At 38.6% G+C, this 13,038-nt stretch overlaps 2 protein-coding genes across 2 annotated transcripts; one reads left to right on the forward strand and one right to left on the reverse strand.

Annotated features, from left to right (window-relative positions):
- Positions 1-2,864: 2,864 nt before the first annotated feature.
- Positions 2,865-3,694, reverse strand: LOC125219439 (protein TIC 20-v, chloroplastic-like). The gene has a single exon (XM_048121416.1). It carries the CDS (start codon positions 3,642-3,644, stop codon positions 2,988-2,990), a length of 657 nt encoding a protein of 218 aa, XP_047977373.1. The 5' UTR covers positions 3,645-3,694; the 3' UTR covers positions 2,865-2,987.
- A 6,105-nt stretch (positions 3,695-9,799) lies between these two features.
- LOC125218964 (transcription termination factor MTEF1, chloroplastic) lies at positions 9,800-10,891 on the forward strand. Its single transcript, XM_048120791.1, has one exon. It carries the CDS (start codon positions 9,864-9,866, stop codon positions 10,743-10,745), a length of 882 nt encoding a protein of 293 aa, XP_047976748.1. The 5' UTR covers positions 9,800-9,863; the 3' UTR covers positions 10,746-10,891.
- The last annotated feature ends 2,147 nt before the right edge of the window (positions 10,892-13,038 follow it).

Here is a 13,038-nt window from a genome sequence, read left to right on the forward strand (position 1 = left end):
TTTGAACAAAATAAAGTGGCGTTCGATTGCCATGACTAAGTATCATGAGACTATCCATCTAAGATTAAGTTGTGGGATTATTTTAGTTGGAAGGGGGAGGCTATGACTAATTATCGTGAGACTATCCATCTAGGATTAAGTTGTAGAGTTTAATCTTATGAACCAAACATGATATATTTTTAATCATGAGATTTAATCTTGACAACCGAACATCCCCTAAAAATAGACTATACCAGATAAGTATGTCTCGAGCACTATAGTTCAATGGCAACCCCTTTTGTAAGAGTAATTCTCCATTGTACAGATCACAAAAGCTCATTTTCCAATTTTTTCAGTTTAACAACAGTCTACTCCATTTACTTGGATCTAAGGCAAACAACTCTTTAAATTCCAAGTAATTTTTGCAATTTATTACATGAATGATAAATTTATAAATTTTTTAATTACTAATATGAAATAAATATACACGAAGTATTAATAACATTAAAGTCCCTAGTAAAAATAATTATGTGGCTCTTAATACTACTTCTACTATTAATTTCATCATATCTATAGAAAATCACAATATTAAAATTTAAACCATGTTTTCTAGCCACCAACAAATTCACACGTTTTATCATGATGTGTCTAGAAGTCGTGATCAGATTTTTCTATGAATTTTATGAAACAAAACGACATCAGCATAAGAATCAAATTTTCTGAACAGATGAAAGTGAAGGCCTATTTGATAAAGATAAAAATCACATGCATTTGTTAGATCATGAATCTCTGTCGCATTCAAGAAAAAATAGTATTAGAGCAAACAGAAAAAAAATGTAAAATATTTTAACAAAAAGAGAAGAGAGAGATTTTTAAAAAAAGAAGAGAATCAATTTTAATTAGGACAAACTAAAAAAAAGTTTGACATCTTGAATAAATCGAATAGCTTAGTGATTTTCATAGGTACTGGGAAATTAATGGCATAGGCACACAAACATTTTTGCTATGATGAGTAAGTACATAAGTCGAGCTATTATTTAATGACATCAATTATTTATTTTGTATACTTTTTATATCTAGAATTATATGATTGCATTCAAACAAGAACAATGTTGCGTCAGAATCAAGCAAGCCCTTCTTTTAATGGGCCAAAATTCTAGGCAAGGCGAAAGAGTCACCATGGAATTCGGCCCAACGACTATTATTTCAGTTTAGAAAAAACTATGATTTCAATTTAACAATGAAACAGCTGGTAAATATTTTGTATTTTCCCTCGAATTAATAGGTTATACTCCCTCCGTCCCGCTTTAGGAGTCCCAGTTTAGTCACACATGTTTTAAGAAAAAAGTACTTGAGTGTGTAATAAATAAATGTTGTAGTGGATGTTGGGATCCACTTTTAACACTTTTGTATTAGTTGTAATGGATGTTGGAACCCACTTTGAACAATTTTTTATTAGTTGTAGTGGATGTTAGGATCCACTTTTAACACTTTGCAGACATTTTTTATTAATTTATCTCAACCGGGACTCCTAAAGCGGGACGCCCAAAATTGATCAACCGGGACTCCTAAAATGGGACGGAGGGAGTAGTTTCGAGTCGTAAGCCAAAGAAAATGAGAACCATTATCTGTAGTTTCTTTAAGAAAAAGGGAAAAAAAAACTTCAAATTTAACACGCATATTTTTTTTTTCGTGCATAGTACTAGTATGAAGGGATAACTAGTGGCTTTGGAATAGGGGTTGATAGCAATGGATGATATTGGGTTGGATGTGATTCAAGGATTCTACAAATGAGGTTGTAATCGATTTTGACAACCTAGTGAGACAATCGACTAGGATTGAATGAGCAAGATCGTAGCTGCTCTAAACAAACAATAAACTGTGGCAACATTACTGAAAGGCAAACAGAGCTACCGGCCATAGCTACCAAATGCTTGATCAATTGAATGGATTCTAGTGAGTTCTATCTCACACATTCTAATGAATAATCAAGATTGTAGCTACATTGATATAGCTACCAAATGCTTGATCAATTGAATGGATTGTATTGAGTTCTATGTCATTGTCATCATATTCTAATGAATAATCAAGATTGCAGCTACATTGATATAGCTACCTCGTTCAAGCACAATCAACACCGAGGAGAAACCTAGTTTGTCTCTAAAGATAAGCACAATTTCAACCAATACACCACCTACAAATTGCACAGTTTAAGCTACAAACCCTAAATCATACAGAGTTCAAAGCAGGGGAAGAGGCAGCCAAATTCCAAAATTCTCAACATATATTTTGGAGGAGGGAGTAACATTTTTCATGCGTCACGAGAAATGTAATGGTGATGGAAGAAAGGTCAATATAGATGGATGATATTGGGTTGGTTATGATTCAAGGCTTCTACAAATCAATTTTGACAACCTACCGAGGCAATCAACCAGGACTGAATGATCAAGATCATAGTTGCTCCAAATAAACAATAAATTGTGACAATATTACTGAAAGGCAAACAGCAACCAACAATAGCTACCAAATGTTAAAAAAGAAGAGTCGATTGAATGGTGGAGATTGAGTTCTATCTAATCACACTATAATGAATGATCAAGATCGTAGCTACATTGATAAAACTACCCAGTTCAAGGCCTATGATCAGTAACCTAGTTTTTCCACCACTGGTTATCTAAAGATAAACATAATCACACTCTAATGAATAACCAGGATTGCAGCTACATTGAGATAACTACCTTGTTCGAGCACAATCAAGGCCTCTACTTATCTAAAGATGAGCACAATTTCAACCAAATACTAATCCACCCCCTACAAATTGCACAGTTTAAGCTAAAAACCCTAACTCATGCAGAGTTCAAAAGCAGGGGAAGAGAGCAGCCAAATTCCAAAATCATCATATATTTCACCAGCTAAAATCATCACAATTATTACACATTACAGAAATCGCTATTGTCGAATCATCTGCTACAATGGTGAAAGCTAAATGCGTAAGAATGAGGTGAGATTCACAATACCTGCCTGTCAGCAGCCTCAGCAACGATCGGCAATCTAGGAAGGTTTCCGAGCAAGCAAGCAGAGGAGCCGTAGATCAAGGAAACCAACAGGAACAAAAACACGGTGCTATCCAGACTCATCAACACATCCAATCCAACGCCGTCCCTCGGATTGAACGTCCGCTCCAGCAGGTCAGGGAAAATCAGCAGCACATCGAGGACAATCGCCTGCATAGTGTTGAACCTGACGTACCTGCTGAAGTTCTGATTCCTGACGACGACGAAATAGAGCGTGAGGAAGACGAGGAATCCGTTGAAGGGGAAGCTCTTGAAGACTCTAATCGCGGGGACGAGCGGCTGGATTAGGGCCTGGAAGGGGGTGAACTGCGTGAGGATGTATTTGCCGTACTGGACGCCGTCGAAGAAGGGGTAGAAGTAGACCATGGCGGAGATGAGGCGGTCCGGCGCGTCGGCGGAGTCGTTGCCCTTGGATTGGGCGGCGAATTTGGACGGTTTGGGGATTCGCGAGGGCAGAGTGGGGGTGTGGAGGAGTGGCGATGGAGGATTCGCGAGCGTGAGTTTCCGGAATGAGGAGGAAAGCGCCCTTGTATTGGTTGTGGTGGTGGTGGAGGGAGAGACCACTAGGTAAGTCATGGTCATGGCCACCATATCTAGAGAGAGAAAGAGGATGGCCGAGATTGCAGGATCACAGATATCTCTCCTTTCTGAGTTGTGATATTTCAGGGAAGATAATTATGGGCCCTTTTATTGGGCTATCTTGTGATACTCAAAATGCACAAATACTGGTCTTATTTATTGCTTGGCCCATATTCGTTTTTCCAATAAAAGGTCGCCTTTTAATTTTTATTTTTTTTCTCGTAATTATCAAGGGTATCCACTAGCAAGTCCAGTGACTAAACTGTTGGGTCTCGGTGGTGCACACCCAAACTCCACATTAATATGATATTGTCTGCTTTGGGCAATGCCCTCACGGTTTTGCTCTTGGGGTACTCCCCAAAAGGCCGCATACTAATGGAGTTAGGGTAGTCCATTTATACACTTGCAAGTCTTGTTCATTCTCCAATGTGGGAATTGTTTTTGCCCTCACAATCCTCCCCTCAAACCAAGACCACATGTGTGCCTCATGTTACAGGTTATCCGGTCACCACAGGTCTTGGTCGAGCTCACGCAAAGACATTGGAGAACTTGCAAGTGCAACCACCGAACCTCGAGCCACACAGGCCCTGTTGGGGTTTGTATACTAAAAGATGCTTTGAGCGTACATGCCTTTGTACAGTCAGCTTGTGCATGTATACGAGAAACGTCACGTCCACTTGTTTACCTATTTATGAGAATAAATAATATAATATAAATGGTTTATTATTGAAATATGATAAACAAGTCTAAGGTTTTTTACTAAGAAGGTCAAGTAGGGAAATTCGATGAATCTCCTCATGAGTTTTCCAGTAGGGGACTTGGCCAGATCTAGTAAGAAGAAAAACGTATTCACAACCTAGATAGGCTTTGGCTACCTATTGGAACGGTTGCGGTGTTTGTGATAATTCTCTCTTATCTAAGATGAGATTAGTAACACCGGTGTGTTAAAGCACTGAAAGGATCTAATCCGAAATGTATTCTTTATTGCTATCTACTGAAAGAATATATTTCAAAAAGTTTAGTATTTTCTAGTCTATGATATTAATATCAATATTGTTTATTCAATCAAACGCCACTTTGACTTATCAATATGTGAGAGTTTGTACGTAACTCAAGTTCATGATGTCTTGGGTGGTAGTAATTGAATAACATGAAGGTATTGAAATATTATATCATAGAATTCGCGTGCCCAGTGTGGTATGATTAAATCCCTAAGGGGTGATCCCCAAGAGGTGTTTGAAAGAGGAATTTATTATTCAGAAAACTGCGCAGTTGGAATTTATTCCACGAATAATAAATAAAGTTTCAAACTAGAAAAACTCTTTGGAGAATTAATTTAATTCTAGTCACATAGCAGATCTTAAACGCGGGAAATATTATAAAATAAAATGGACCCAAGTTATTTGTAATTTGGTGATTTAAGTGGGAGTGCAATATTATTCTTTAGTGGAATAAAATAATATTCCATTGATAATATATTAAATCATGGGTCATTTGATTTAATTAGTAATTTATCTAATGGGTGAGCCCAACACTTAAGTCATTCCATGGATCCCCTTACTAGCCCAATAAGGTCCACTATAAATAATGAATGAAAGGGAAACCCTAGCATACAATCCAAGACACACTAAATCCTAACCCTAGCCGCCAAAATCGGCGCCTCTCTCTCTCTCCCTCTTGGTCTCGATTTTCGTGCCTAGCACGTGGGAGAATTAGGGTTTTGATTATTGTTCTTGATCTATCCTAATTCATAGGATTAGATCTAGACAATTTGGTGTTTGTATTGGGTTTCCCTAGATCCATTCAAAGTTATTTAATTGATTATCTAAGATCCGCCCACACGGATGGAGAATCAAGGACAAGGGAATAGTACGGAAGATTCGTGGTCGATAAACCAAGGATCTCCGGGTGGTGCAGCTAGCAACGTCAATCCAATGATGGATTATGAGGTAACAATCGAATCTACATCGAATATGCATGATTATGTGTTTATTTGATGCTATATCTATAGATCTATGTTTGTTGCATGAAATTGGAGTCGAATGCATAATCACCTAAATAGATCCGTTCTAGGACCTGTTTGGTTTCCGTGTCTTCCGTTGCGGTAGTCCCAACAGGCCCAACCCCTGAACTTGTGAGGGAAAAAAAATTCCCACATTGGAGAATGAACAAGACTTGCAAGTGTATAAGTAGGCTACCCCAACTCCATTAGTATGAGGCCTTTTAGGGAATACCCCAAAAGCAAAATCGTGAGGGCTTTGCCCAAAGCGGACAATATCATACTAATGTGGAGTTCGGGTGTGTACCACCGATTCCCAACAGTGGTATCAGAGCCCTGGTTCAGGCTGGGCATGTGTGGCTCGGGGTTCGGTGGTTGCACTTGCAAGTTCTCCAATGTCTCTGCGTGAGCTCGACCAAGACCTGTGGTGACCGGGTGACCTGTAACATGAGGCACACATGTGGTCTTGGTCTGGTGGTCTTGGTTTGAGGGGAGGATTGTGAGGGCAAAAACAATTCCCACATTGGAGAATGAACAAGACTTTAAAGGATAAGTAGGCTACCCCAACTCCATTACTCTGGTCTGGTGTATAAGTAGGCTACCCCAACTCCATTACTCTGGTCTGGTGTATAAGTAGGCTACCCCAACTCCATTAGTATGAGGTCTTTTGGGGAGTCTGATTTGTAGGCACCTCAATGGGTGGGACAGTTGGCCCAAGAATTTAAAGTTGCTCCATACCCAAAGGCAGAGATCGATCCCCTGACCATTTGGTTAAGGATGGACGAGTCCCATGCCACTCGACCACACAAACATAAATATTCAATTATATACGCTGGGGATCATCTACGGCTTTTTCTACACCATTCCCTACTCCACCCCTCACATAACCATCCCCTACTCCACCCCTCATAAATATAAAATATGATGGTGGGGTCATGAAGAGTAGTGCTTGCTTGTCAGAGTTTAATGGTCAGCGAAAGAGAGTTCAGAATTAATAAAGAAAACCCTCGATCCAGAAAATCCTCTAGACACTGGGTCTAGGAACTCAGAGAACCTTGAGCTACCTGTCGTTGGGCACACAATCACTACCTTAACTCCCCCTTCAAAAACCCTCAACCCGCTTTAGCTAAGAAAATTAGTACAGGGAAGCAGGGATCGAATCCACAGAGATGAATGCGTAAGTAAACATGTTCAAAGACTCGGAAACTATTTTTGGCTGCTGCCTCGCAATTTTTGGGGGTTGAGCTTTAATTCCTAGACTTGGTAAATGAAATATTATACTCTAACAGCTAGATCTAGACAGAGATATAAAAGCATGCATATTAACCGAAATAGAGCGATACAATTACTGGACTAAGCAAACAGCTTCCTAAGCTAACCTAGACCTGGGAAAAGCTAAACGAGGGGACCATTCACCAAAACAGCATAGTACGACTGAAAAGCTGCGAAATAACTAACTAAAGGACTAACTAACAGCGACATTATCTTCTCCAATATTTATCACGAAACAACAGTTGAAACAGAGCAAAACGGAGATCGAAGCAAAGTAAACGAAATTAAACCGATAGAGATGAAGAACAGGTAAAACTAAAGCAGATCTACTACTACTAGACGAAGCAAAGCAAGAATGCAGAACTTAAACAACTAAATCAAACGAAAACAAGCAGATCCATCCACGGGACGCTTAATCCACTCCGGATCCAAGCCATCCACAACAATCAAACATCATTTCCATCTCTGATCCTCACAAGTTTACATAGATTCAACCGATCAACAACAAATTTCTCACAAACCAACTCCAAACTCAAATCAACCAACAACAATCAGCAGATCAAACCAACAACACCACAATAAAACAAACGAAACAAAAGTAGCTACATCCATTGCAAAATATGAAGTATTCAACGATGATAATGAAACAGAACCGAGCCTCGAACAGTGAGGACTCGACGAGTACGAGAAGTAAACAAAAAAGTAAGAGATAATTGTTTCTTCGCCTCCGTAGAGACGGTGTTGCGACACTATCGAGCTGAAATGTGAACCCCCGCACCAAATTCCCCGTGAGTGTGTGTATATAGAAGTGAAAACTAAGCTAAGAGCTGAAAAGTGATGATCCTCATGTCAAGCGCATGCTCTTATTTATAGTGGACAGAGCTTCTAGACTGTTCCTGCAATCTCCATTTTGCCCTCTGATTTGATGCTCCTCAGTCTATTGGCTCTTCCTTTTTTCCGCTCAATTTTTCCGCTAGCTTCCTCTCCCCCGGCAATCTTCATTTTCTTCCTGGGGCTAGCGGTTTCTCTACACACCTGGCTTATAAAACCTTGTTAGACCCATGAAATCACATAATTTTACCCCATAATCAATGCATAAAATTAGTCTTATCAGGTCATTACTCATGTCTGTGAAGGGTGAAATAGTAGATGGTGTAGGAAAAGTAGTACTTGATCCTCACTCAATGTCAGTATGTCACACAATTTCACATTTTCTAATTTTCATTTTAATGAGGAATTTGAAGGATAAGAATTTCCTAATCTCTCGTTATCTCTTACAATCAAATTGAATGCAATTTATATGTTCGTATTCATACTTTATTGACCGAAGAGCAAGGTCGGTCCTAACAATACGTTGTAAATGCAACCACCCAAAAGGTTAGAGTTGAAAAGAGAAAAAAAATATGTATTCTCATTTAACCATTTGCATGCTTCTTTATTTTTAAAGATTTTTCAAATGTTAATGTAAAAAGATGAGATTTTTATTACTCTCTTCGTCCCATTTTATGTGATTGACACATTTCTAAATATGGAAACATCATTTTATGTACTTTTTTCTCTCCCTTATTTTATTCTTCATTCTACTCACAAAACAACACTACATCAAATTTCGTGTTGAACTATAAATGTTCTATTTAGAATGGGACGGCTAAGATGACACATTGCTTAGCCGGCATGAGATATCATGAGTTATTGGTTAAAGTGTTTAATTGGAGAGAGAGAGAAGGTGAGTGTAAGTAATAAAGTAGAGAGATAAAGAAAGATGAATATTTTAATAGGAGTGAGAAAAAGTGGTTGAGTGTATTAATTGGAGAGAGAAAGTTACCAAAAAAGCAAATGTGTTACTCCTTAGTTGGGATAAACTAAAAAGGAAAACGTGTCATCTTAAGCGGGACGGAGGAAATATTTTTTAGGACGAATAAAACATCAAGCATAAAAGTATTACTCCATAACTATATAGTAGTAAGAGTTAGTTTGGAGACAATTTGAATCCACTCATGAGTTGATTGGAGAGTCAATGTATCCTCTTCCACAGTTCAATGATCAATTGAAGCGATGGAAATCTTCATTGCGAAGTCATCAAATATCATTTCAAAGAGATCTACGAGAAAACAAAGAGAAAACCTTTTACTCCCTCCGTCCCACTTTAGGAGTCCTAGTTGAGTTCGGCACGAATTTTAAGAAATATAAAGGAAAGTTGATGAAAAAAGATAGTGGAATGTGAGTCCTACTTTTATATATTAGTTTTATAATAAAATGTGAGTGAAAAAAGGTGAGTGAAATGTGGGACCTATTACCAATTATAGAATATTCAAACCGGAACTCCTAAAGTGAGACATCTAAAAATAGTAAATCGGGACTCCTAAAATGGGCTGGAGGGAGAATATTTTAGGAGAAAAAACTTCGTGGGATCTTTTTACAAGAGATTAGACTAGTATAGTATTTTGATCTTACAAACGAAAGTTAAATATTAGTCGCTTGACCTATGATCAATGATTTTAATCATACATACCTATTTTTTTTGTTATAAAATACTTCCTCCATCTCATTAGAAATGAAACGTTTTTCTTTTTGGTCTGTCCCATTGAAAATGAAACTTTTTTAAAAATGGAAACAATACTTTCTCTATTTTTTCTTCTCTCTTACTTTACTAACTTCATTAACTCATAAAACAACACTACATAAAATCTTGTGCCGAAAAATAAATGTTGCATAATTAATGGGACGGAGGGAGTAATATACCATAGATGATCTTGTAAAAATCGGTCGGCTGACCTTGATATGTTTGGGCAACACACACCCAATCTGCTGAAATCCAATATGAGCCAATCAACACACACCAAAGTGCCACGTCACAGTCCGTGTATGATGAGATAAAAACCAAATCCAGTTATGTCAGTTATCTCCGAGCAAGAAGAAGAACCTTCACACCTTCACTTCCCCCAAACTCCATTTCCACCATGTTACCAGCGGCGACATCATGCCGGACCTCCATGTGCATCTCCCCCAATCCCGACCAACAAAACATCCTCCTACGCAGCGCCAAACCCAAAACCCTCCTCCACAAACACCCCCTCTACGAGACCACCCACTCCAACATCTCCTTCCAATTCAAGGAGAAAATCCTCTGCCTCGAGATCATGGGCGTCGACTCCGGCCGCGCCCTCGCCCTCAACCCCGCCCTCCACACCGCCTCCCTCCACGCCATCCACGACATCGTCACCTTCCTCCAGTCCAAGGGCATCCACCTCAAGGACCTCGGCCGCATCTTCGGCATGTGCCCCGCCGTCCTCACCTCCGACATCAAATCCGACCTCGCTCCCGTCTTCAATTTCCTCTCGCACGACCTCCGCGTCTCCGATCTCAATTTCCGGAGAGTCATCAATAAATGCCCTAGGCTCCTCATCTCCAGCGTCAGGGATCAATTGAAGCCCGCTCTGTTTTACCTCCAGCGGCTAGGGTTCACCGATCTGCACGCGCTGGCTTATCAGGATCCGATCCTGCTGGTGTCGAGCGTCGAGAAAACGCTCATCCCCAAGCTGAATTACTTCGTGAGCCTGGGATTCTCGAAGAGCGACGCGGTGGAGATGGTGCTGAGATGCCCGGCGCTCTTCACCTTCAGCATTGAGAACAATTTCAAGCCGAAATTGGAGTATTTTACCGGGGAGATGAAGGGGGAATTGGGGGAATTGAAGGAGTTTCCGCAGTATTTTGCGTTTAGTTTGGAGAATAGGATTAAGCCGCGGCATATGGAGGTTGTACGTTGTGGAGTGAAGGTTGGACTGCCGATGATGCTCAAAGCCACTGATGAAGAATTCAGGGAACTGTTGATCAGGAAATGAGGTGTTAATAAATAAAGTAGTAGTATTGTCTTCTTCTTTCATCTATGTAAGTACTACTTACTATATATTGTTGCCACTGTAAAATGTAAATCCTTCATCTGTGTAAATCCATTTTTGGCCTATAGTATATCTTTGTGCTTCTATTATTCAACGAGCTTCGATGGCATTTTCGTGTCTTGATGTGAAAATTAGTTTGTTTTGTTTTTGAAATTTGTTCTTGCTAGAAGAAAGATTCAATAATCCTATAAAGGTAACTTCACTAACTTGTATTGTGAAGAGAGGGAAGGATATGATGGGATATTGGGATGTGCATAAAATCCGTATTAGCTAGGCGAAAGAAACGATTCAAAGGGGGGATTTTGGGCTAATGCGTTACATATAGATATAAAATAACGGATAAGGGGCTGCATCGAAGAATGCCGGGATCGGATGAAGATCAAACACAAGATGAATGGCCAGGTTCTGTGCTATTTTAAGCTTTTGAATCATCTTTTTATGGTCTCTTGATTTTGATGAACTGACATGTGTGATGTTTGTGTTGTTTTCTTAATTTGTGCAGGCTTTTAGTTCACAGTTGACAGTTTTTATCTATTCATACTTTGATTCTTACTCAATTTATCATGTAAAAGATTGTTGGGAAGATTGTTAAGTGCATTCATATCATTGGCCAGGCTAGTAGAAGAGGAAGGAATATTATCAATAATAAGGTGAGCATGCCATTTCCTCTTCATCTTCTTTAGATCCATTTAGATCTTTACTTATCCTTCAAGAGAAAATGGAAAGCTTGTTATTAATAGTGATTCTTGATTTATTATAGCTGTATAGTATGCTGCTTGATATGATTAAGCTTCATATCTATCTTTTTAATCTTTCCTATAAATATACTATACCGTCATGTTGTGACATATCACGTCGTTGATCGAGCAGTCTGCACGATCGTTGTTGTGTTGCCCGTCATCTAGTTAATCCTTTTGCAAGTTCAGATTTCTCGATGTAATCGGGCTGTTGTCTCGCTATGCCTCATTTGACTATTTCAATCTATAAAAAGTTGTCTTGGTCATGGTCAATACAAGTTCTTATGTAGACTCTGTAAAGTAAGTAAAGAGATAGAGAGAAATGAATCGAAAAATGTAACACAAATGTGTTAGTGGGCCGGACCGGGATTGAATTTGTGTCCAGATCCAATATGAACTCAAAATTTTGAAGTTTTAGAGTCCAATATCCACACCACCATCACTACTCCACTTCTATAAAATTAATTTTCTGACACCTCATTTTCACACTTCCATTACACCAAGTTATTCCTCTTCTTTATTTTTCTACTTAATTTTACAAATTTAAACTCCACTTTCTCTCCATCTCTCTCAATTATAACAATGAATATCTCAAATAGTTAATGGCGCAAGGTCACCATTCAAAATTCGCTTCATTCAATATAAACAATAGAGTAGAAGTAGTATATTATTTGAAGGTGCTATTCCAAATTCTGCCTGGTGACTTGAACACATTTTTAACTTCTTGAACACAAGACAAGAAGTACAAGTGCAATACATCCCCTCAGGAATTCAAGCGAATTTTGAAAGTATATGTTGATGTGAGCGAAGATTCATTCATTGGAAAACAATAAAAATAAGAAAAAAATCATGAGAGAGTTGTTAATATGAAACATTGGGCACGCCAAAAAGACCTTATTGACCTTATTGAATCAACTTCCAAAACAATTGTGCCTTCAATAACAACTTGGAGAAAGGATATCAAAGTGCGTTAAGCGATGCAAATATTCTATATATGACCATCTACTGAGAGGGTAGCAAAAGGTCTTTATTATTATTTCACGACAAGAGAGAAGGTTTGCTGCTTAAAAATGTGTGAGGGTACCGTAGAAGAGGCCCAAACAAAGTGCACAAAGCACAACTTCGACAATCAATAATCCATGGGTAGTTGGTAGACAAGCTCTAGATTGGCTCGAACCATTCCGAGTGACAATGCTAGTAAGTGCATCACCTTGGAATCGAAAAGGAGATGACTAATTCAACAAAAAGCAGAAAAGCGCAAATGCAAAGGAAACTTGACCGTGTGAACGAAAAAATAAATCAATTGTATGACAACAATTGGATTTAGGTGAAAGGGGGCTTATTGTATAATTTTTTTAAAAAAACCCTACTACATACCCATATACATGAACAAGTAACAATCGAAAGTAAATCGTATATTTATAAAAAAATCAAAGAAAAATTTGGTACGTTCTACGTCATTCTAAATTTTAATCATGCAATTTTTAGATTTTAACTAT

This window comes from Salvia hispanica, chromosome 4 (assembly GCF_023119035.1).
Source record: "Salvia hispanica cultivar TCC Black 2014 chromosome 4, UniMelb_Shisp_WGS_1.0, whole genome shotgun sequence".
In the NCBI taxonomy this organism is placed as follows: Eukaryota; Viridiplantae; Streptophyta; class Magnoliopsida; order Lamiales; family Lamiaceae; genus Salvia; species Salvia hispanica.

What these genes read in the sequence shown, in the direction of transcription:
- LOC125219439 (XM_048121416.1), bottom strand. Translation starts at nt 3,644, where the DNA reads ATGGTGGCCATGACCATGACTTACCTAGTGGTCTCTCCCTCCACCACC.
- LOC125218964 (XM_048120791.1), top strand. Translation starts at nt 9,864, where the DNA reads ATGTTACCAGCGGCGACATCATGCCGGACCTCCATGTGCATCTCCCCC.